Source organism: Apus apus, chromosome 2, assembly GCF_020740795.1.
Source record: "Apus apus isolate bApuApu2 chromosome 2, bApuApu2.pri.cur, whole genome shotgun sequence".
NCBI lineage: Eukaryota > Metazoa > Chordata > Aves > Apodiformes > Apodidae > Apus > Apus apus.
In genome coordinates this window covers 23,554,217-23,580,596 of record NC_067283.1, presented here as the reverse complement: position 1 = coordinate 23,580,596, position 26,380 = coordinate 23,554,217, and the positions used below count along the sequence as shown (strand labels likewise).

Sequence of the window (26,380 nt, the reverse complement as noted above, 5' to 3'; positions counted from 1 at the left end):
ACTAAATGGCCAAATGGAAAGCAGGAGTGAACATTCAAAGGAAATACTCACAGAGGCTAAAGTCTGGCTGAAGAAGATTTGGCACAGTCCTCCTGTTCAGTCAAATCGCTCCCCATGTGCAGGATTGAAAGGATCTGAATTAGACTAATGACTCAGAGGAGCTGCTTTCTCTCAGGTAGGGAACAAAGGCTGATTTTTCTGACAAACACTCTGTATAAATACTCTTTTCAGTAGCTCCCAGCGACAGGATGAGGGGCAATGGGCACAAGCTGGAACCCAGGAAGTTCCATTTAAATACAAGGAACATTTTCTTTACTATGAGGGTGAAAGAGCATTGGAACAGGCTGCCCAAGGAGGTTGGAGTCCCTTTATCAAGATATTCAAGACCTGCCTGGATGCAGCCCTGAGTAATGTGCTCTAGGGGATCCTAGTAGGGGAGCTGGACTAGATAATCTCTAGAGGTCCCTTCCAACTCTGACAATTCTGTGATTCTGTGAAAGAAGGGACTTGCATTTATGAACACTTTCACTTAGAGACTCAAAATTAATGCAAATGTTTCTTCTCACACATAAAGCATGGAAAAATTACCTCATCTTTCAGATACATTTACATTTAAAAAGAATGGTATCAACAAATATACATATGAAATGCTAACAAGATCCTGCATTTCTTGGTTTGATGCTCCAGATGTGAACAGATGACAGTTACCAGGGATTTTTTTTCATATATCTTTCTGTAAGAAAATTTGTTACATATTTTATACCCTTTTGCACATCCAAATATGCTTACTCATGCAAAATTTATCTGATGACATTCTTCCACTGAAAGAAAACTGAAGGGTCGGATTAATTAGCACAGCATGTTTGATCACTTTCTTTAAGGGTTGCCTGTCTGTTTCCATGGTTACACACTACAGGCAGAGTGACATTCTCATTTTTAAAAGACAGAGCTTATGGAGGATCATCAAAACTTCAAACCTTAATGGCTATAAAAGCCAAAAGGTAAATGGAGAGATCTTTGGCTGAGCACCCAATATTTATATATTGCTGTTTGAGCACTTTTTTTTCAGGAAGGTGGAGGGAGGACCTCCTGACAAGCAGTTAACTCTTTTACAGCTCCTGTGTCTTCCAAAAGATAAAAGGTCAACACAAGTCTTGCTGTTGTGGCCTTATTTTGAAAGCACGAAGCCAAGCATGAGGCGCCGTTGTTAAAAGTCTGGTTGTGTCTGACTCACTGGGGATTCTGCATGTAGTTACAGGAAGAACAGACACTGTTTAATGTTCTCCAGGCACTTACTTCTATGGCCATAATTTATCCCAGGGAACTACAGGTCAGTCAGTCTCATCTCTGTGCCCAGCAAGATTATGGAGCAGATCCTCCTGAAGACTCTGCTAAGGCACATGGAAAGTGAGGTGGTGGTCGCTGGCAACCAACATGGCTTCATCAAGGGCAAATCATGCCTGACAAACTTGGTGGCTTTTCATGATGGGGTCACAATGCTGGTGGACAAGGGGAGAGCAACTGATGTCATCTATCTGGACTTGTTCAAAGGATTTGACACTGTCCTGCAGAGCATGGTGGTCTCTAAATTGGAAAGATATGGATTCAATGGATGGACCACTCATTACATAAGGAATTGGCTGGATGGTCACACTCAAAGAGTAGTGGTCAATAGCACAATGTCCAAATGGAGACCAGTGGCGAATGGCATTACTCAAGGGTTGGTACTGGGATCAGTGATGTTTAAAATCCTTGTCGGTGACATTAAAAGTAGAATTGAGTGCACCCTTGGCAAGTTTGCTGACCACATCAAGCTGTGTGGTGTGGTCGACATACTGGAAGGAAGGGAGGCCATCCAGAGGGACCTTAACAGGCTTGAGAGGTGGGCCCATGCCAACCTCATGAAGTTAAACAAGATGCAGTGCAAGGTCCTGCAACTGGGTCAGGGCAATCCGAAGCACAACCACAGGTTGGATGGAGAACAGATTGAGAACAGCCTTGAGGAAAATAACTTGGGGTGCTGGTTGATAAGAATCTCAATATGAGCTGGCAATGTGTGCTTGCAGCCCAGAAAGTCAACAGTGTCCTAGGCTGCATCAAAAGAAGAATGACCTGCAGATCAAGAGAGGTGATTCTCTCCCTCTACTCCACTCTTGTGAGAAACCCATCTGGAGTACTGTGTCCATTTCTGGAGCTCCCAACGTAAGAAGGACATGGAGCTCTTGGAGAGACCAGAGGAGGGCCACAAAGATGAGGAGAGGGCCACAAAGATGAGGAGAGGGCTGGAGCACCTCTCTTGCAAAGATAGGCTGAGAGCATTGGGGTTGTTCAGTCTGGAGAAGAGAAGGGTCTGGGGAGGCCTTAAAATGGCCTTCCAGTACCTGAAGGGGGCCTACAGAAAAGCTGGGGAGGGACTCTTTACAAGGGTTTGTAGTGCTAGGGCAAAGGGCAGTGATTTTAAACTGGAAGAAGGTAGATTTAGGCTAGACATTAGGAGGAAATTCTCCACTATGAGGGTGGTGAGATACTGGCACAGGTTGCCCAGGGAAGTTGTGGATGACCCGTTCCTGGAAGTGTTCAAGGTCAGGCTGAATGTGGCTTTCAGCAACCCGGTCTACTGGGAGGTGTCCCTGACTATGGCAGAAGGGTTGGAACTAGATGATCCTAAAGGTCCTTTCCAGCCCAAACCATTCTATGATATCCAGACTGAAAGAAGAAACAGTTCTGGTGCATTGCACACTGCAAGGCTTGAACCTGCACAGTGACATAACCCACAACTTTCTTTTAACTCATTCTTTAAACAGCAGCTCAGGATATCCTTCAATGCCTTGTAGTTAAAATACAGGGTGAATGATCTTTGCCTATGTATGTATATGTCTTTGACACAAAAAACCTCCTGCTGCTTCCTACTCTGAATGTAAAAAAAAAAAAGAAAAAAAAAAAAGAAGAAGGTATTGCCTTCATATTTCCTTCCTTTGTAAATAAAATTTTCTCTGCTTTACCTTTTATCTCAGACTTGGAGGTTGTATCTGATTTTTCCTAACATCAGTTATTGGCAAAACATATTGCACTGATTTATCACTGTAATTTTTAAATTGTGTTGGATTTTACAAGAAGCCATAGCTATATCAAGACTCAAAACTCATTCAATACACGTACCTCTGGCTGCAGGAGCACAAATATTAATATTTTATATCTCTTTAGCTGCAGGATAGCTTTCTAGTCAAGTTCATATGACAATAAGGAAGCCTTTGTTCACAGCGAATATGATTCTGTAAATGAGGAAACCAGTCATGACTGCAAAATCAAGGGCTTGCCAACCATGTGAATAGTCTCCCTTTCCGTTACACCTTAAATGTGTTGACTTGTTTACTATTTTGATTTAGACATATCAAAAAGGGCTCTAGCAAGGCATAATACAAAAAAAGGATTTTTTTGTTACTGTTTTTTCCTTGTTTCCGATTCTTGTCATGTTCCCTTTTTTAGCCTCCTGTTTTGTTTAACAATTACCTACAGTTTGAGGTAAATGGCTTATAAAACCATAACTATGTGTGCTGGTTTTGTTCTGGCATGGTTTTGGCAGTGGGGGAGGGACCCCAGGAGTGGCTTCTATAAGAAGCTACTAAAAGCTCCATCAGCTCAGGTGGCCATGGCCGGGTTGTTGGACAGACAACAGATGTGCCTCCGTGACTAACATATGCAAGAACTGATATAAGACCTGAGCAGAGAGCAAGCAGTGAGAAAGAGCTGAGCTAGGGAAGTGAAAGCAGTGCCAGGGTGACATGCTGCGGTTGGTGAGGAAGAAGGGAAGAAGGTGCCCGGGCAGAAGTTTCCCTGTAGTCCATAAGGAGATGGCAGGCTGTCCCGTGCATTCATAGAGGAATGAGGTGGGACATCCCCTGAAGGCACCAGGAAGGGTAAACGTGGACTTGCAGCCCATGGACTTGGATCTGCAGCCGTGGAAGACTCCACTCCAGGAGAGGTGAATGTTCCCAAAGCAGCCCGTGACTCTGTGTGAAGCCCACACTGGAGCAGCTCCTGACCTCATGGAAAGGACTAACAAAGGAGACGTTCATGGAGGACTCTCCCATGGGAGGGACCCTGTGGGGAAGCAAGGAAGGACTGTAAGGAATCCTTCTTCCTGAGGAGAAAGGAGTGGCAAGAACCACCAGCCTGTGAACTGACTCTAAACCCCATCCCCTGTCCCCCTGTGCCCCTGGGGGAAGGAGGGAGAGGAACCGGGAACAAAGTGATTTGGGCCCGGGAGGAAGGGAGGGGTGGGGGTAACGTATGTAAGCCCCACTCTTTGTGTTGTGTCCTGCAGGCATTTGATTATTGTTAAATTAAATTATTATTTTTCCCCAAGTTGAGTCTGTTTTACCCGGGACTGTAAATGATGACTGAACCCTCCTTGTCCTTGTCTTGACCCATGAGCTTCTAGTTGGTCTTTGTCCTCCCCTTCCCAGTGTGTGCGTGGAGGGGGGGCATTGAGTGAGCAGCCATGTGGCTGGTTCTTTGTTGTCGTGTTAGGCCCAAACCACCACACTATGATTCAGTAACAATATAAAAATACTGTTAATGTATTCCATTGTAGATCATGAACTGTCAATTTCATGTCAACTGTTAACTTATTTACTGAGATACTTGTTTTCCAACAGAAGCTTATTTATTCAGTGAATATCCGAATGACAACAAAACAGAAGTAAAATGGGTGGAAACACTGACAGTGCTTCAATGAAGTAGTCAACTCAAACCCAGAAGGCAGTTCTAGGCAATCAAGAGCATCCTGCAGTTTTTAGGTCCCTCTGCTGTTCACCTGAACGAGTCTGTCTCCAAGATGTAGCTTTACCAAAGCATCCGAGAAAAATTCCTTTCATATTTGAATTAAATTGCTTACAATATCCTATGTCTGAGTCATAATACAGCCAGTAGATTATGGTACTGCTGTTCATTTATAAAAGTTACCACTATCAAGGAGAGCCTAAAAAAGGTTCCTCAGTCAGTATTTCCAAAACACATTTGAGCAATGACTGGTCTTCCAAACTGGAGGGCAGAAGTCAGTCTTCAAGAGATAGAGAGCAGTAAGTAAGGAAAAAGGCATGTGTGCCTCTCAGACTGTCTATTTTTTCCAGCTGTATCAGTTCTAACAAAAATTATTTTTCCCTGCAAATTTTACGTGTCTTCAGACAATCCCTTCCAGTAATGCAGATGATAATTATTCTTCTCTGTGAATGGGACTGAACTGTCAACTTGACAAACACAAGTTACAGAAACGGGAGATGCAGAACTACTTTTTCTGCTACCAGAAATAACAACTCTAGCCCTCGTAAAAAGTGTTGTTTTTTTTTCAACAACTCCAGCATCATCTCTTTCATCACCACCTCTTTCTTTTGCCTCCTGAGCCACCGAAATGATCACAGGCAGGGGACAACTGGGATACAAGAAAGAGCTCAGCTGTTGGTTTTATATTAAAAGATCCCTTTGGTTAATTTGACACAAAACTATCCTAGCTATAAAGCTGCTTACCTCCCTGCTTTAAAATCTTTACAAAAAATTTCTGACACATTTTGAAAAAACCCACTGATGCTGAACATGTACCATGGCTGCTAGCTAAATTCATTCATTGTCTGTTAGCTGAAAAAAATACACCAAAAATTCAGTTCCAAACAAAAAGTGGTATAGAAATGCAAAAGAAATACACATTCCATTTACAACACCAGGCAAATGCATCTATTCCAATGGCCTTCTGGGTCAGCATGAATATCTTCAAACTGCCTCTGTTAGTCTGGAAGCAGAAAAATAACAATGTGGGCAGGGAAAAAAAAACCAAAACAAAACAGAAAAAAGAAACAATCTGCACCAACACTGTACACACACACACAGATGAAAAAGCTAAAAGAACTCAAGGACAGATACCAATTTCACATCAGAGATAACTTCTACATTACTGAAAAGACCTGGATTCATTACGATACGGCAAACGGGCCCACGATACCTTAAGAGTTGACTGATTTAAATGTTGCTTTCTAGATTCTGGATTTCTTCTTAATGATTCTCAGTTTGTTGTCTCACAAAAAATCTGTATGAAGATGATGCCCTGTACTCCTAACAGTGTCCCAGCATGAACACACCACTCTGCTAATAAGGCTGTAAATGAAAATGTCAGTATTACTCGCTCCACAATGAGGTTATTAGGTTTGAAGCAAAGAGTCAATGCTGCCTGAACAGATGGCTTTAAATTGGGAAGATCTGCAGAACGCAATGAGGACAAACAGGCAGAAAATAATTCTTCACTGAAAATGAGAGGTAATATGTCTGAGGATATTTTAATATTCCCTAAGAAAAAGAGAGAAAACTGGGAAGCAGCTAGGAATGAATGAGTCCAATACTGGACAATTATTTGAGTTTAGAGGGCCAGGGCAGGGGAGGGGAGGGGAAGAGGGAAGTGGACTTTTAAGATAAAAGAAATGAACTTCTGAAGACAAGAAAGATAACAGACCACATTCCTACAGTTTTGAGGTATAAATGCTTCACTGTCATTGGGATTTTCCTTAACAAATCAAAGGAATTTAGGAAAGACAAAATAAAGTGATCCAGGGGAAAAGGATTGTATGCATACAGAGAGCTGTGGTTGTCCAGTTTGGTGAAGTGTACTAGTTCATCAAGCACTGACCCACAGAAGTTAACAACTTACTGCAAGCTATTGTGTATGAAGTTAACATTCTACCATGATCCTTATCTGTACAAATAAAACCAGGGCTGCAAGAGCCATTTCTAGATTACTTTACCTGGGGTTCAAGCAAAAATGAACCAACCTTTATCAGCTGGTATCTTGTTAACTTAACACTTCATGAAGTGCAGTAGGTACTTGACATAGTGCATGAGCCAGGCTGAATATGAGATACTGGTAAAGAAATAAATACACTTGCTCTGTGCTGTGCAAGACTTAGCATTTTTAGAATGTGTAGATAAAGTGCCTCCCCCTTTGTTCAGGTGCTAAGAGGACTGAACATGTGCCAGATTAATCATGTATGGGGCAGCAGTACTATTTAAATCCTTCTAGTTTAATGTTCTATTAAATCTGGCAGCTGAAGAACTGCTAAATAAGTGCCATTCAGTGCTTCTGTAGTGATTCGCAGTCATTCAAACACAAACGCTAAGATTCACCAAGAGTTTTATATTCAAAGATCTAATTGCAGTTGTTTACACTTGGATGGTTTTAATTTTTAACTGACCATACAACATTGGCAGTGACAAGGTGATGCCACTTCACCTATTAATGGGTCCAGAAGTCAGTGCAGTTAATCTGTGAAGTGCTGGAACACTGATGGAAGGCAACAATAGTTGCATAACCACTGGATGTTACTCTACAGAGTGATTTATTCCAGTAGAATACTAGAGTTTTGCTGATCCATCATTTCCCATCTAGAAGTAAAATATGTGGAGAACTTTGATGAAGATAATACCTTGAGTCACTAAAAGCCTACTCAGATACCTTCAAATTTATTTACAAACAGATCAGATCCCAGGAACTGGTCTGGGATAGTTTTTTGAACAAAACCAGGTTACAGAGAGAATCAAGTATGTGAACAACATTAACATCCACAAACAAACAGTACTTTTGAAAAGTGGCTCTAACAACTATTTTATTTATAAATCAAACACCACTGCCATTTGACATCACCCTGCAGGAGAGGAATTTGTGAATTTGAAAAACTATCTCCACATGGGTATTGAAACCATGAATTCTTACAGTACAGTGTCTGAGTTATGTATAAACAGCACAGTCCTGCCACTATCAGCCACCAATTCCTGGCCCTTGTACTGCACAGCCAATGCAATTAAGTTTGATGTGCCTTCTTTTCCAGCTAAGGCGTCACCTGAGCAAACATTTCTACACCGCAGGACACAGCGTGTCTGTTCCATTATCCAGCCTCATCTTTAGAACCATGGTAGCCCTGCCTGGTACAAACAGATGTCCAGTGATCATGAAGTTTAATCCAGGTTGCTTCCAGTACACAAGCCAGAATATTTACAGATAAGACAAATACTCAGCTGATTTTTGGCAGTGCTACAATATGTTAACTCTGCAGCTTACATATTTCCTTAGCAAGGAAAACACTGTCTTCGCTGCTCTGTCAAAGAAGAACTGCAGAAGATTTTGTATGCAGTATTGTATGAGTACATGCATTCACATACCAGATGACACCCACAGGATCTAAAACCACATCTGACTGCACTGGCTGGTCAGAGGAAAATTACCTGAAAGCATCAGTATAGTACTTTATTTTTATTGATGCAAAACTAACAATGAAAATCTCAGTTATTTCTAAGTTTTTTTTAAATACATCAAAGAACACAACAACTATAGGAGACAAAGATTCCACTAAACTTAAAAATTACTCTCACTTCGCTTCAAGTATGAAACCATTAAGAAAACCTGCGTAACTACTGCTGCTTCTGTAAAGCAGTATTATAAACCATCTTACGATAGGAATCTCAAGAGTCTCAGATTCACCTGTTCAGTTGAATAGCTCCTCAAAACTCATTTAATGTATATGTCATCCTAAATTAGCTGAATCATAAATCTTCGAAGAAAAATTTTATGTGAGAGACATTCCAATATCCTTAGCTCTAAATGACTACTTGACTTTGCATCAGTAATCAGGCATCTGTATTCCTGCAGAGCCACCTAATCAGTTCTTAATACAATTTTCTCACAGAAAAAGAAGGCATGAAAACAGACAATTTCATTTTTTTAGAAGTTACATCAGAAGAGCCTTAAGGCTGTGCCTTAAAAGTATGATTCTGGAAATATGTAGCTAAAAAGCAAATGCTCCTCATGCACCATCTTTCTCTAAAGTCATACTGAAACACTGAAATGCCATTGACAGCTTGGCAAAATTGGAGATATATGACCAAATCTAGACTATTAAGTGCAGATGTAAGCCAACTAAGTCAGCAGAATTGCTGAATCTTGTTTTATAACTGAATTAAACCAGTGAAAATTTTTCAGCACCGAAACCAAATTCTTTCATTTAACTTAAGAATGGTAGATGTATTTCTCCATGCAATGCTTGATAAAAGCTACTTGTAGCTTGCAAGTGAAGAAACCCTAATAGTATTTTGACCATCAACAAAATACCAGTGTGCTATTACTAGTACCTTTGAAAGATCTCAAGCTTTATGTAAACCATGTACTATTTCGAGTTTGCAAGTAAAAGCAAATTCTGAGCACGTGTCATTTAGCATCACATCTTGCAACCTGCGTAGCAAAGCTGGTAGTAATCCTGAGCACTGTAAGGTAGAATGGGCAAAACATTGCAAAAGTTTCAAGAAACTAACATTAGGCATTTGTGTTCATAAATAAATTTCTGTGAGCCACTGCTTTTTTTCTTATTCCTATTTGAGGCCACACCTGGAGTATTGTGTTCGGTTTTGGGCACCTCAATTCAAGAGAGATATCGAGGTGCTGGAGCGAGGACAGAGGAGGGCAACGAAGCTGGTGAAGGGCCTCAAGAATAAATCTGATGAAGAATGCTTGAAGGAGCTGGGAATGTTTAGTTTGAGGAAAAGGAGGCTGAGGGGAGACCTCATCAGTCTCTACAACTACCTGAATGGTCATTGTAGAGAAGTTGGTGCTGGTCTCTTCTCACAGGTCATTAGCGACTGAACAGGAGGGAATGGCTTCAAGCTGCAACAGGGGAGGTTTAGCTGGACATTAGGAAAAATGTTTTCACAGAAAGAGTGGTTAGACACTGGAATAGGCTGCCCAGGGAGGTGGTGGAGTCACCATTCCTGGAAGTGTTTAAGGGTCGTTTGGATGTGGTGTTGGTGGAGATGGTTTAGGGGAGAACTTTGTAGAGTAGGGATGATGGTTGGACTTGGTGATCCCAAGGGCATTTTCCAACCTGGACAGTTCTATGACTCTACGATTCCTATTATTATTAATTTTAATTTATTTTTTTCCTAAGGTCTACATATAGTTCAAACCTAATTTGCAGCCTGCTTGAAGAGTCCAGAATGTAACATCAGTAATGATGGTATCGACAAAAAAATGCTTTTCATTTCTAGGGCCTTGTACTTGGTATCTTCTTTTACAATAAAATCAACCAACTGCAGTTAATACCTAACTTAAAGACCATTGCAGTGAAATACAGTTAAAATCAAATATAGCAACAAGAGCAAATATAACTGGAAAATTTTATGTCTGTGTGATTTAAAAATTGTTGCAATAAGAAGGGTATGAGTATGTTCCTAGCTGTGGGTGTGAATAAAATAGATGACATTTGGAAGTCCCCTTCTAACTTATTTCCAATGACAACAACAAAAAAAAAAGCTATATGACCTGACATATTATAAGACATAAAAGCCAAAGATGGGAAAAACTGAAGTGACCTTGGAGGAGAGCTTGGTCATGTTTAACAAAGTGAAGATCTAACCAGCCATTCTCCCTACCATGTAACATGAAAGTCATGCAGCAGCAATTCCTCCCCAAGCAAAGTGGTGGTTAATGTTCCCACATTACCCAGATAAAAAACTGCTGATTCCTGATCTCCCATTTTTGATACTGGTAACTTTGGGTCTTTCAAATTATAAGACCAAAAGGCCAGACAAAGGTGGTTATTTGTAACATACTAAAGGTAGCTAATGGAGTTAAAATTTATTTGTACAGCTCTTTGGAAATGTAAATCACTGGAGAAGTGTTAAGTACTACTAAGACAAGCCCTGCCTGACATTTTCTAGCTATTATGAAGGCCAATTGCTGCAGGGGAAACTCTCATCATAATGCTGGCAAACCTGCAAGCTGATTTTCATTTACATCAGTATGAATAGTGCATCTATAATTATAGTAATATATCCAGCACCGTGTCCTTCAGACGGTATGAAAAAGCCCTGCATAAATTATTAAAAATTACCTTGCTATAAAGTGACTGTATTGCAGTAAGGTAAGGTTTTAAACTGTCTGGGGGCAAATCAAATGATGATATAAATTGCAGAGCCATCACTTCTTTAAAATGCAATCTCAATTATGGAATTATTTCATATCATGTTAAATGGCACATTTCTCTTAATGAACTGCAAGTCTCTGCTCATGTTAATCTTTTTCTTTGCATATCAATATTTTTGTTCTCACTGCTGATGAATTCTTTCTTCTTTAATCCACACCTTTTCCAGTTACCCTTTAATTTCCACTCAGCTGAATATTTCCTGTGTAAAATTAATCTGCATAACTATTAACACATTAATGAACTTAAAATTATTTTAACACTTGGTATAATTTCCTCACTATATAATACAGCATGTTCTCTTAAATAAGGGAACATTAAACAAAACTATAATCAGACCAAGAAAGCAAAGCCGGAGAGTACTATGGGATCAACCAGGACAGTTATATTTGAAAGCTCTACCATGACCATACTAGTTGTCTTCCCCTGTAACTGCCCTATCAGAAACTAGCAAAGAAGCTCCAGAACAATAAAGCTTTAAATGAAGTTCAGAATTTTAAATACAGGGGCTTGTAGCCACAGTAATTGAAAGTTTATGGACTAAGTCCATAACGGAAGGAAGAGAAAATGTTCTCATATAAAACTGATAGGAGAACATTGTTTATGATTGAGTAAGGCTTTTCTTCAATTAAAAAAAACATTTGTTGTTACTACCCAGATTTTAAATAGTTCATGATTCTGATACTAACACAAGATCTCAGCACTGAGCTAGCTGCACTAGAGATGACATCTAAATCTCATGTTCTTCTTAACTACAAAACATTAAACAGATTTTTCATCACAGTTGTTTTAATGGTGTCATAACAAACTTCCTTTATTGCCCTTAATGGATAATTAAGATGCTGTCCTCCTATTTCAAGGCTCAATATAACCGTAACTAGTAACAATGGCAAACTGGATTGAACCCTAAGTAATCTGAGATGCATTTAACAAGGGATCCATTTAGTGAGTCACACCAACCTCCAGCTCCTTGATGGTTTAAAAAAAATACACATTTAGAAGTTTTACGTTTCAGCCAATAGTCCTATACAGGGCTTCTTAATGGGAAGATCTTAAATTACAGCATCTACTTTAGTAATAGCTGAAAAGACTGGTTTATTTAAATAATTTTAATTTAAATTGTTAAAAAGCAATCAGTGAAGACTGATGAGGACAGAAACTCAGTGTGTTTCTCTATTTTGTATTTACTATTAGTAGAGAGAAGTTTAAGTCTTAGAGGAAAAGAAAACTTCACAGTTTTTGCAAATACCTGTCTGCAGATAGTAAACCTTTGTCAAATCTATTCTTTCTCCATAGACTATGAAACCCAGTTTCTGTCCGTAAGGTATTCTTCCTATACTGACTCTCACAATGGCAATTTTTAAATTTAGATTTACCTGGCACCTCACTAAAACCATCAGATATATGAAGCAAGTTAGATACGAGAAGCAAGAAGCTTCTACAGTGGCATTAGACCACATATTCTCCTACATCTTCACCTCTAAAACAATGTATGGAGAAATTCTTCAGTGCAAATGCCAGAAATCAAATCTACCCCTTTGCACTGCTGTCACTTGAGAGTTCCTGCTACCTATGCACCTCCTCTTCCTCTCCACCACAGATCTGAGCAAAATTATAGAAGGTCACAAGAACAGCATGTGAAGCACTCGTTTCTGGGAGGGGAAGGAGGCAACTTAGGCTACTCCCTGACAGCAGCCAGTTACACTGTTAGAAACTAAGAAAGAAGATCTGGGTATGGAGGGAAAGCCTGTCATCCTGGGAAAGCAAATAACTAACAAAGCAGCCTGCCATGGGTCTCTGGGTCCACAGTGCCCACAGCCAGTAACTTTAATCCTTCCTTCAGGAGAAAAGATGTGAAAGTCCCCTAGCTACCTATCATCTCCACTTCATAGCTCTGGCCTCCCTTTCCCTGGTTCTGGAAAGCCACAGGGATGGCAATGGCTTTTTTCACTGACTCAGTTGTGTGCATTCGAGGTTATGCCAGGACAACTGCACACAGTTTGCTCTGCTGCTCCAGGCCTCCAGCCCAGCTGCCACCATGAACAGCATTATCAGCTGCTGCTTGCAATGGAAAATGCCATATTTACAGTTAATTACAGAAATAGCTGTGTTTTATAAAGGCCTGCAAGCTAACTCAAGTTTGAGTTTCTTGGATTTCACTTTCCAGGTTCAAACTTCCTTTTTTTCAACTTATTCGCAACATTGTTATTGAAGTCATCTTCATTTCCTGATACTTAATACAAATAGAACATTCAAAGAAAGCCATTACTGAACTTACTGGGGGTTATGAGCATAAATTCTTCAGATTTCAAAGGCGGGTATCAGAGGGGACACAGCTGGACAAACAGCAACCCCTCACAGGAGTATGGGAAAGAAGTGCCTTCCTCATGCTCTGTTCAATTCAGACATTCTGTTAGAGTAGTCTGCAGACCAGCATTTGGGGTAACCTTGTTCCCTTTATCAGCAGCAGCCTCTGATAACAAAAATGCACACAGCTTCCACCATTTCTACAGCCCCACCAAGGCTGGGGCAGCAGGAGCTGGCTATGGGTCAGCTGCCTCAGAAGTGACTGGCACTGCTCCCACAGCTCATCCCGACTGCCAGGTAGCTGCAGGCCACCACCTGCTGTTCCTGGGGCAAGCTGGAAGCCAGGAAGTCCAGAGGGAGCCAGCCTACAGAACCAGAGATGTTCTCAGAGGAGTTTCGATAACAATTTCATCAAGCATTACCAACAGTATAGAGCATCAGCTTTTCAGGCACCATGACAACTCCTTATACCAGCATCTCCAAGAGCTGATACTCTGTGGAGCATTTACACAGAACAACATAGCAGTTATCCATGCAAGCAATCTTTTACGCTATCCAACATTTCTTATTAATCTTATATGGTATATTATAAAGAAATTCCTTATGGGATTCTTACTGTGAAAAAATGCCTTTTTTTTCAAGTTGTCAACATAGCTTTAATCATTTTAACAGTAAACTAACTATAGAGCAGTAATCTTATCCATCTTGACATATCCCAAACTTAATCCCCACAGAAAAATCTATATGGAAATTCATGGAAACATCCTCTTTAATACTCAGCTGCAGTTTAAAAATGCGAGTCCATTGAGTATAATTCTCTTTATTACAAACTTCAAGCCTCTTTTCCTCCTACTATCTATTATTAATCATCCAATGTATCTAGAAGGATGCATGGTTCAATTGCATTTACTTGATTCTTCTTTTACAGCATCATAGGGCCTTATATTAACAAAACTCTGAAGCTTAAAGCAGGCCTTTCCCACAATGCAAACCTCCTGCAGCTCCTTACTCATCCGAGGTGATCCCAAAGACAAAAAAAAAGCTGACAAGAAAAGCTTCGGGGTCAGTGTTATATGGAAGAGTAAAGCAAGGACATTTGCATAAAGGTTCTCATGCTGTTTTTCTCTCCAAAGCCCACTCCTACAAATGAGAAAGCAACTCCCTGACTGCAGGAACAAGCTTTAAAACCCTAAGTTCCTGGTGCTGTCTGTCACTCACCCTGCAACATGAGAATTTGTTGTGGTGTTACCACATATCCAAGATTTTTTTTAAAGGACCAAAACTAACAAAAATCAGGGCAGAGATCAGGAGGAAAGGGGAAATGTCTATAGTAACAAAAAGTATCATAGAATCATAGAGGTTGGAAGGGACCTCTGAAGATCATCAAGTTCAACTGCCCTGCTACAGCAGGAACACCTAGGGCAGATCACAGGAACATGTCCAGACAGGTCTTGAAAGTCTCCATCCACAACCTCTCTGGGCAGCCTGTTCCAGTGCTCCGTCACCCTCACAGTAAATAAGATTTTCCTCATGTTGAGGTGGAACTTTCTGTGTTGTAACTTGGTGCCATTTCCTGTCGTCCTATCAGAGGGCACCACTGAAAAGAGACTGGCCCATTCTTGACATTCACCCTTCAGATATTTATAGACATTAATCGGGTCCTCTCTTAGTCATCTCTTCTCAAGACTAAACAGCCTCAGGTCTCTTAGCCTTTCCTCATATGACAGATGTTCCAGTCCCTTAATCATCCTCGTAGCTCTCTGTTGGACTCTTTCAGAAGGAGTGATAATAAAAAATAATCAATCAGCAAGTTTTCCTATCCTTGCAAATTATAGCCAGGCTAACAATATCTTGCAGAGCTGCTGCTGTTTCATCTTTCGAAATTTTATTTTACACTTCTGCCTCTCAGGTACCTGCACAGTCATGGTCTTACACTGTGTGTTGGAGCCATGGCATAGTTCAGGGTATGTACTAAAAGGACTAGCACATCCTAGTTAACAGATGTGACTACACCAGGGGTCCCTGCACTTGGAGTAACACAATCCAACACAGACCAAACAGGTCTTCAGACTTCTTATGCACCCATTTTGTGACATTCACTTCTATTGTGGCAGTGGGATGCAGTACAGGTCTTCAAGAACTGCTTACAAATGAAGAGGTTGAAGTACATGTTCAGGTAGATTAATCTATTCATAAAGGTGGACTGAGACTTACTTTTTGTGCTTTTTTTTTTTTTTCTTTTAACTTGCATCAAGAACAATCGATGAAGTAGTATAGCAGTAAATCTGTATCTCAGACAAAACAAAAACCAAAGCTAAAGTTAATTCTCCTGTGACTTGACCTTTATTAGTTTTCAGGCCTTAAATGTGTCCTTTAGAGGACAATATTTTTTGGTCTGTTTGTACTCTGTGTTGTCATTGACAAGCTACCTACCTACTGACAGCATAAATTCTTAATCCAATTTTAAGTGACTAAAATTTGACCTTGCAATGGGGTTGGAATTAGATGATCTTTAAGGTCCCTTCCAACCCAAACCATTCAGTGATTGCAAGCATAGCAGAAAAGAGAAATGGGAAAGACAGATGCAGGGAAGTTCCACTAATAAGCAACCCCTGAAATACAATCCCAGCAACAGTTTGATCTGGTTGATCTGGTGAGATCTTCACTTTGTTAAACACGCCCAAGCTCTCCTCCAAGGTCACTTCAGCTTTTCTCATCTTTGGCTTTTATGTCTTATAATATGTCAGGTCATATAGCATACATTTTTTTTTTTTTGGTTGTCATTGGAAATAAGTTAGAAGGGGACTTCCAAATCACAGAATCACAGAATCTTAGGAGTTGGAAGGGACCTCGAAAGATCATCCAGTCCAACCCCCCTGCCAGAGCAGGGTCACCCAGAGCATATCACACAGGAACGTGTCCAGGCGGGTTTTGAATGTCTCCAGCGAAGGAGACTCTACAACCTCTCTGGGCAGCCTATTCCAGTGCTCTGTCACTCTCATAGTAAAGAAGTTTTTTCTGATGTTTACATGAAACCTCCTATGCTCCAATTTGCACCCATTGCCCCTTGTCCTATCACTAGACATCACTGAATAAAGCCTGGCTCCATCCTCCAGACACTCACCCTTTATGTATTTATAAACATTGATGAGGTCGCCCCTCAGCCTCCTCCAAGCTAAAGAGACCCAGCTCCCTCAGCCTTTCCTTATAAGGGAGCTGTTCCACTCCCTTAATCATCTTTGTGGCTCTGTGCTGGACTCTTTCCAGCAGTTCCCTGTCCTTCTTGAACTGAGGGGTCCAGAACTGGACACAATACTCCAGATGCGGCCTCACCAAGGCAGAATAGAGGGGGAGGAGAACCTCTCTTGACCGACTAACCACACCCTTTCTAATACACCCCAGGATGCCATTGGCCTTCCTGGCTACAAGGGCACATTGCTGGCTCATGGTCATCCCCCAGTCCACCAGGACCCCCAGGTCCCTTTCTCGTACCTCTTTCCAGCTCAAGGGTAAAGCAGAACAGGAGCCCTCTACTAATTTGGCCAGTTTCTCTCACAGCCTCAAGAGCGTCACCACTGCCTCATATGCTAGTCAGGTTTAAATGTTTTGTTCTCTACACCCATGCCCCAAGGTTTTTCTCAGTGCGTCGAAAGGTGTTGTCAGTGTGTCTACCCTCAAAAGCTCTGCAAATATTTTATCCAAAATTTTCAACTAACAAATAAACTATATTTTTTCAATGCAGAAAACACAAAATTATTCTAACTAAAGGATCTGTAAGAGTAACCATACTATGATAAGATGAAAGGTCCACATTATCTGTGGAAGAGTCAAAATATTAGGCTGTTAGTGGTTGTTTTGGGACAGAGAGTAAGAAACAAGGCCTAGAAAGAGTAAATCCTTCCTGGTAAGTCCCACAGAGTAGGTGGGGCCCACCTCATACCTGACTGTTATCAGCTATTTAGGCACTTCGAGATGGAGTTTATTAAGTATGATAATCTGGATGCAAACATTACTGATTAGCCAATCTTGATTTATATCAGCATCCACAGTAGCTAATTGCCAATATTCAGTCACTGATATGACACATGGCACTGGTTACAGCATGTAGCTCTTATATACAAATAAACCAAATAATTCTTAAACTACTGTTCAATATGAATACTAATCATATATTTGCATAGATAACTGTTTTGCTTAGATTACTAATCACCTGGTCTCAACTAACTTTCTATGAAAAATATGTTCTCAGTGTCCATTCTTTGAGTTCATGCTCTTACTCGCTGCTGTACAGCCAGTTTACAGTTAACAGAATAGCATAGACTGTTTCAGTTGGAAGTGACCAACAACCATCATCTCGTCCAACTGCCTGAACAACGCAGGGCTGGACAAGCTAAAGCATGTTATTAAGGGCGTTGTCCAAGTGCCCCTTAAACAATGACAAGCTTGAGAGCATTGACCACCTCTCTAGGTAGCCTGTTCCAGTGCTTGACGATCCTCTCTAAAGAAATGCTTCCCAAGATCCAGTCATAATATCCCCAGGCAGCTTTGAACCATTCCCATGCATAAAGATAAAAATAATGCATTTATTCTGGAAACTTTCAAAACTGCTTAATGACTCTTCTAAACCAAGGATAAAGGGGGTTTGTTTTGTTTGGTTTTTTTTAAGTCAATACACATCAAAAGGCCAAAGAAATCCATCTGCATGCAGTGCAGAGAAATGTTAAAATTAAGAACCTACTAACCAAAGGCTAAGGAACAACTATGCAGACCAGTCAGTGTGGTAACTAGCATCAAGCACAAGGCTCTATTGATTTAAGTTTGTAATTGCTTATGGTGTTACACATTAAAGGTTTATAACATTTTATTTCTACTCAACACAAACATATGTGTGGGGGAAATAAACCCATAGACAGCCAAATGCACACCACAGGATCAAAAATAATACTTGCATTTATTTAATAATTTCATAAGGAAAATTTCTTATATCCTTTAATTTCCTGTGGAATTTTAATTAGATTGAAAAAAGAATGCAGGAATGGTGTTCAAGGACTATTTTTCATAGCAACAACTACTCAAGATGTAGCCTCTCCTACTACATCTTCCCAAGAAAGCAATTTTTTATAGCTCATCCATTTTTAATTTGATAAAGCCTCTGTATTCTGTTCTCCCTTTTCATTTGACTGCTGAGCCTTCTCATAAACGTTCATTTCCTAGCAGCTATAGCACAATGAACAGAAAAGCAAACCATCGTTCATCTGAACAAAGACACTCCCACACAGTGGAGTATCTATGTCTGGGAGCCGTGCTGTAGAAAAACACATGCCCACAGTTATTCAAAGATTCCACTTCAGCTGCAGTGCAATGCACTGGCAGGCATGAATACCCTTTCTTTTACCTTGTTTATTCAAGAACTATGATCCACTACAGCCTGCTTTTAAGTATTTGATATCCTACACTGAGGAGATTAAATAAACCTGATGCCAAATGAAAAACTTCAGCTATGCTGTTGATTTTCTGTAAACTTATGAAACCAAAATCTAAAGGTCTTGTCCTTAGAGACTAAAAGGCCTTTGCTCTAGGATTTTATATTTATTGTGCTAGCAAAGTCAAATCCTATCTCTGACAGAAACTGATTTCTTGATAGGCTCTCTCCTGCCTTGAGTGCATCTGAAAGCAAAACACCCATCTCTCTAATTTCCATACTGCTCCTCATGTAATTAAACAAATATACAATTCAAACTGACTTCCTTCCCAAGCACATTATTGCAAATTAGTTGTTCGTGAGAGCAAAACATAAAGAGAAACAGAACTGTATTTTACATCTTGTTTAAGAACAGTCTTTCATACTGGGAAGGTGGAAGATGGGCTATAATAATACAGTGTTTAAATAAGTAAATACATACAGGGTTGCACGTTGAGAGCACATGGGTGTGCTCTCATTTCTCATGCCTCCAGTGAAAGAGGTCGTGACCCTTAAGACATCACTTCTAATTTTTCATCTTGTTTCTCAGAAGAGAAATTTAACCCATCTGGTTTTCAATTTTATGAGGTCATGAGCCATGAAAGAAAATATAGCTTAAAAAAAATTGAGATATTTAATCTTCACTCAGTGTATAAGAGTAGATTACACAGATGTTTCTGTTAGGTCAGGACAGACTTAAAATAAGTGGTCTACTACCGCTTTGTTTCTTACACACCTCTAGTCTCTCTTTCAAAATAATGCACAATGGCCAACCTCAAATTCCCACCAACATAAAGCTGGGAAAATCCTGCCTTTGATGTCATCACTGGGATATTTAGCCTAGTGTTGCACTGAGGCAGTAACTTCATCAGAAGCGATTGTTTTATTTCCTACTACAGGAGACTGAAAACAAACGTTCTGCCCTCTCCTCAGGTCTGTGGCAACATCAGGCAAGACAAGCAGAGAGAAATCAGCCTGTGTGTGAGCTGGACATTTCACTGATCAGTTCACACCTCCAGCAAGGCATTTAAGAGTGCTGGTGAAAGGGTTGTTTTCTTTTTTTCTTTCTTAAGAACACAGCTGAAAAGTTTGCAGCCTCCCCCTCCCCACCCACAACAGCTACAGAGCATCAGCACCCCTCACCCCAAAAACCCACACCATATTAAACATTTTCCATACAAAAGAGTCTATAACATAACCTATGGAGTTTTCAGCATCCACCAAAGCTAGACTACCATTATCATTATCTCTTGGAGGATTTAAAATATGGGGATACTTGGAAGTCAGGTAAGTTCATAGTGTTTTACACATATAAATGATACAACAAAACTATTCATCTCAAGCAGCACAGTACCTTCAACAGAGGACTAACACATATTTTACTACAGAAAACACTTATTCATCTGTTTCATGTATTTAAGAGATTAAATCTCACAGTAAAATGCAACAAGCAGCAATGCTTTTTTTAAGCACATCTGAAACACTTCTGGCATCTTCCAAGTTTTGAAAATCAGCAACAGAAAATGGCATGTAAAAAACAGATAATAATTGTTTCTAATACTATTCTACTGAGGATGGCCTTACAATCCAAAGGCCAATCAAGTTCTTGTGAACTGTGTCCACCTGAAGTCTTGTTACTGTCTCCAACATAGCAAATACATACTGAGCTGTTAATTGCTGTAATGCTAATTAAAAGACAAAAAAAACATGACTACACGAACAGTGAAATTGCCAATTAGCACATAAGGCTCCCTCATTACTGCTGATGTATGATATGTGAAGCCCAATGTGGATAACAGTCATAAAAATAAAAATACATTTCAAAAAAACTGATAGGTCACATTTTCAGCTTCCTTCAGAAGTTCTGCTGGAATCAGTAGCTGAAAAGTTGACCTATAGGAAAGAAATTCCTACAACATTTTGTAAAAATTGCTGAAGAAAAACAGGCATTTTCCACAACTGCATTCACAGTGATTTTCAGAGGGAAGAGCACTGCCCTAGTGTATACACTAAAAACGTATTTTTAAAAACTTATTAAAAAAGGCTAAAAGGGTAACCTGTCAGTGGATCATTTCTCCTGGTTATATACTCCCCATAATGCTTCCACATAAGGGACTAATGGATACTGAAAGCAGTCCAGGTGATCCTAGTTTCCTTTATTCTTTGAAAGAAATATTTATTCTTGTGTCCTTCAGTCTCTTTCAATTATCATTATATGAAAGTTAATCTGGATCTCTACCACCCTGGAGCTGCCTGCATAAAGCGGTTGTACTCTTCATATATTACATATTTCCTCAGATTTTTCTTTTTCTACATTTTAAATTCTAATTCAGAAGTCTCATGGTAAATAAAATTGAAATACTTTCAGCATTATCTTCCTGGTGAGAACTGGAGTATATATTTGTTTTTCACTTGCTCCCTTTTAATCAAGCATTTTGTTGACCATAATCAATTTCTTCACTCAAGAGAAAAATGTGCAATTATCTACAATGAAGAAGGTGTGTCTAAGGAATAGGGTGGGGGAAGAGAAATCAATGGAACCATCTGTCTGACATTCCTACAACATTATAAGAGACTTGTAATTAACTGCTTGCCTACCAAAGTCTGCCAGCTTTAACTCCCCCGTGTCACTGATCAGAAGATTCTGTGGTTTCAGGTCCCTGTGCAAAATGTAACGCTGGTGGATGTAAGACAGTCCTCGCAGCAACTGAAATAAAAATAACTGAAAAAGAGGGGGACAAAAAATGACCTCTGTTAATATTTTGCATATAACCACAGGTGATATCTTCACAATATGGAGGGTGCTTGCATATTGTGGTAACATTGTGTCAGAATTCCTCCCAAACTGGTGTAATTCCCACCCAAATTATACACAATAAAATTTCCATCTAAAAATACGTACTTTGAAAGGACTAACCCCAGCCTCCAAGCCCTACTACCTCACAGATTCAATTTGCCTGCTTTAGAAAGAACAAGAGCAATACAACCATGTGCAGAAGGCTCAGTTTCTACCAAATTCTAATTATATTCCATTTACCCATATGGCCTTAGAGATTAGGTGGTAGCCTGAAGACAGATGTGTATCTTCACTAATTATAGGAAACAAGAGTACAGGGTGGATAGGGATGGGGAGATAAGGCTGGGGGATGGGGCACTGGAGCTAAAACAAAGAAGAAATTAATACTACAAGAATAACGCCTCTGTACGCAAGGAAATCTGCAAGTATGATAGGCTTTCCCTTCAAAGTTTGTTGTTTTTTTTTAATGGGACTTGCTTATGTATTTTTCATTAGGGGACTTAACAATGCCTTTTGAAATCTACTTCTAATAGTCTTAAAGGTAAATTTAGATAGAAACGTAACTCACCCCACATGTTTCTTTTAATACTTCACTGGAGTCCACAAACGCTTTCCCTAAAGCTAAGCATTGATATTGTGTATTTTTATAATTTACAATTATAAACAAAGAGCTGGATGAGGGAGATCTTTTGTCTTCCTTCCCCTTTTCAACTGCTCTCCCTGCATTCTTATTGGCGCCTGCTGTGACAGGCTGCAAGTTTTACTCTCCTGGATTTTGTCAATGCAAAGAGTGAACAATTGTTTCCCAGGAGTTTTCTTTGATGTTTTGAAAAATCTCTCCTAATATACAGAGCCTTCCTACTGCCTGAAGTATTTTAAGAAACACTAGTTTCCAAATGGGAACACAAAAAGCCTTTACAAAGCCAAACACGGGGCAATTCAAGAGTGAATATGGACTTTGTGCCTCATAGCTCGGCAGCTGGTGAAATGTGCTCTCTCAGAAGACGTGGAAACTACACCAAAGTTTTGGGAAAAGTCAACTCAAGCACATGAGAATGTCTAATTCACTTGCAATACAAGCATCCTATTTAGTGACTGCTGAAGTGAGGAGACATTATAGAAGGTGTTACAAAATCTGACTATGGAAGAGAATAAAGGCTGACATAAAAGAAACAGAAAAGTCATGTTACTGAAGTTGAAATTAATTTAATTGCATTTCATTTTTTTCCCTGAGTGCAGACACAATATGCTGTATGTTTAGCTATTTAGCCAGGGCACAAAGAACCATATCAATCACCTTCTTGCCAGGGTTGATTCTAACAATGTGGTGAGGAAACCTAAGAGCAAAATACAGAAGCAAAGGAAAGAATAGCAGGAAAGTCGTAAGTAACATGCACATTCCTTTTTGATTTGCGGTTAAAATGGAACTCATTGTACAACAATAACTATTTTAATAAGGGTGGGAAGCAGAAACAGCTTTCATTAGAGCCTCAAAATAGAAATTAAATTCTATTAAATTACTTGAAAATAATATTTTTTTAAATAAAAAATACAGGGGAAATATCCAGTTTGCTAGGTGAAATCAATAGTATTTAGTTCAAGCCTTACTTTTATATATGCAAATATACTTCAATGTTCATGTTATCTTACAGCACTGTAATTTTTGTAACTCAAAATCTATTTATTAATGTGGGCTTTCATCGGGTTTTTATGCAAAGAGTCAAGTGATTTGACATGTGCCAAGAACAAACCCCAGTAATTTCACAGGTAAACAGAATAAACATCTACTCTTGAAGAGAGCTTTGGAACATAGCTTTATTCCAAACTGTATACATCAACTGTACTCATCAAGTACTTCCACAAAAGTAAATTAATTTATTCACATATATTGTATAAATTGCTTACTCCTTGGAGGAAGATCATGAAAGGCAAGGAGAAAAAAATCTCCCTGATTTTGTTATAGGGTAAACTCAGACACTGTTTTGTTGCTTTCTCTTTTCCTCTTCACCTTTGTTTTTATTTGGTAATATTATATGTTAAAATATTTAAGTGAAAACAAGGGTCTAACGCGCGGCAGTAGAGCATTCTGCAAACTACAGGCCCTTTGGGATTGCTTGTGAAGAGAGAGCTGTAGAAGAAGCTCTCCATTCCCAATGGTTCCCCACTTCACAAAAAGTGCTTTCATGGTGTTTTTCATGAACCGGGGTAGGTGTGCAACCTAGACCATTGCATGCACTCGTCTAACAGCTGCAAGATGGCTTATGTGCAACAGAATGCTTTACTGTCTTGTTGGCCACTGAATGTCACACAGGATCTTGAGCTCTTCTCATCCAAATGAGCTTATAAACTAAACACTGACACAGGCCATCCAAAATGCATCTAACAGGTTGGGCTGATGGGAGTTAACACTTTCTGACTGTCCTGGTTCATGCCAGGATAGAACCAATTTTCTTCTTGGTGATTTTAGTTTTCAGTAAAGTCCCTTCTAAGTAGCTGCAGTTGCTGAAATTAACAGCATGTTTTTCAGTCATTGTCTACTAGGACCAATACCATTCCATGACTCTAGCTACAGCTAAAGAATAGTACACAGAACCAAGACCACTGCTTGGTTCTGAAGAAAACATGCTCCGGAACCAGAAGGGAGTAAGGGGTCACTCCTACGACCCTCCTTTAGGGAGGAGCAGACCAGACAGATGACCAAAATTGAAAAAACAAAGTATTCCATCCCATACTCATCATACTCAATATAAATTTGAGGGATCATGAGAGTCAAGCTCTCTTCATCCATGGGAAGATTCAGTCTGTTTGTCTGCATTTGATCCTGATCTGTGTGTCCCTGAGTGCCTACATTCCTGCACCCAGCTCCCATCTGCCGCTCACTCCAGGGAGTCAAGTTCAGAACTTTCCAAAGGCCTGTGCTGCAGTCTTGGTGGTGACATGAGCATTCCTGGGGAGGGAGGGGGGAGCACGCAGTAGGGTTTTTTTATATATATATTTGTATGTATTTCTTTCTTTTCCTTTTCATCGCTACTGCTTCACTAAAGCTGTACAGTTTAGTTTCCAACCCACATGTGTTTCTCACTTGTTCCCTCTCCCTTCCCAACAGGGAGAGGGAGGAGGGCTATCAGAGAATATCTGTCATCCACTTAACTGCCAGCCCAGTGTTAAACTGATGCTGATTCAGGTTCAGAAACCTCTGACGAGTGTAATGATAAAGGGGATGCTCATGCACAGGTGATCTGTGTTGAAGTGCTCAGATGACTCTACACAGTTGCTCTCCATTCCTGGAGATGACAGAAAGTTTCTGGCAAAGGATACTGGGGTAAGTGAAAAGCAGAAATTCACAACATGCCCAGGGAGATACTCAAGAATATGTACTATTTTCACATAGTGTCTGCTGAGGCATCAAGGACCTCAATGACAACAAGACTGCTGTCCAAGATAACAGACTAATGAGGCCTGTGGGGGGCTTTTTTAAAGTCAGAAACTGTCTTCCCCTGATGCCACAGAAGGATTTCTGAATTATTTCCTGCATTTGAGCTCCCTTAACACATGTTGTATTGTGGAAATAAAGGATCTGGCCCCAGATACAGGAGTAGAAAGCTAAATTAAACTTTTTAGTCTGTACAAGATGCACAAAACCTTTGGCTCTGGTCTCTCTGCAGCAAAAGATAGTAAACGGAGCTGAGCTAACCTGGACCAGGAGTTCACACCAGTTCCAAAGAAAGCTGAAAGCAAGACTGGATGTATGTGCTGGTCCTTTAGCAAGCTTATATGGCTGTATTACCATAGTTACTTTCAAAAAGTAATACACAATACTGCACAAGCTTTATCACTCATTACTGATAACACTAATGTTCCTACTTGCTGTATGTATCAATGCACACCAGCTGGGTATCACGTAATCATCTGAATTCCCTTGTGTGTATTCAGCATCAATCAATATCATATTCAGTCTTAACAGACCATCAAATCTAAAAATACCAGTAAAAGAAACCCAATGCAGGACACCTCACCTCATGCTTGCAAGCAGTGTATTTCTCCCTATCTTCCAGAGGATATTACAGCTTCTGTGAATTATTGGCTATTTACAAAGGCAGAAAGAGGTAATAAATCACCACAGCAGTATCACACAGCCTTGGAAATAAAACCAACAAAACACGATGCTCAGTTACATTTGTGTTTACCAGATTTTTTGGGGGAGTTTCAGACCTACTTGTTTTAAACCATTAACATAAGACAAAACTACTTGGTAGTATGTAATATCACAGAAGCAATGAGAAATGTCTCTGTATGACTTCTGCTAGCATGTCAGAATCTCATCAAGTACAATCTTTTTATCACTGTTGGTTTGCTATTCTTTTCCCTCCTTCCAACGAGGAAAGTATCTATGAGATAAATCCAACTTTTCACTTCTAACAATGTTCTGGGGAAATAGTGAACTTTTTAAGTCAAAGCTTTGCAGACTCTTTTGCTTAAATTGTCAGAAGAAAAAACCTCCAGGTACAAAGTGTTGACTTGAGATTAATTTGCATCCCTAGGAATAAAAGATCCTATCTGAATAAAAAATTGTCAGCCATTTGAATCAGTTTGATTTTCATGATGATAATGAACTTTATTTCAATAAAATGTTCTCCATCTGACCTCCTTGGATCCAACTGAGTTCTCTCCAAAAGAATTTTTAAATAATTCTCTCCAAGATGTTTTTATAAAGGCTTCTGACTTGCTCCTGTATTCCTTACACACAAGTCATACAAAAGACAGTATAACACAGAAATATGCACAATATAGCCACAGGAAACCTGC

At 39.8% G+C, this 26,380-nt stretch overlaps 1 protein-coding gene across 6 annotated transcripts in view; it reads right to left on the bottom strand.

The window, feature by feature from the left end:
- Positions 1-26,380, bottom strand: part of CDK14 (cyclin dependent kinase 14) — a 338,936-nt gene that overhangs the window by 158,156 nt on the left and 154,400 nt on the right. For all 6 annotated transcript variants that reach the window (XM_051612199.1, XM_051612197.1, XM_051612200.1 and 3 more), the window contains one exon: positions 21,376-21,499. In XM_051612199.1, the coding sequence (XP_051468159.1) occupies positions 21,376-21,499 (124 nt within the window). The remainder of the gene's footprint in view (positions 1-21,375; positions 21,500-26,380) is intronic.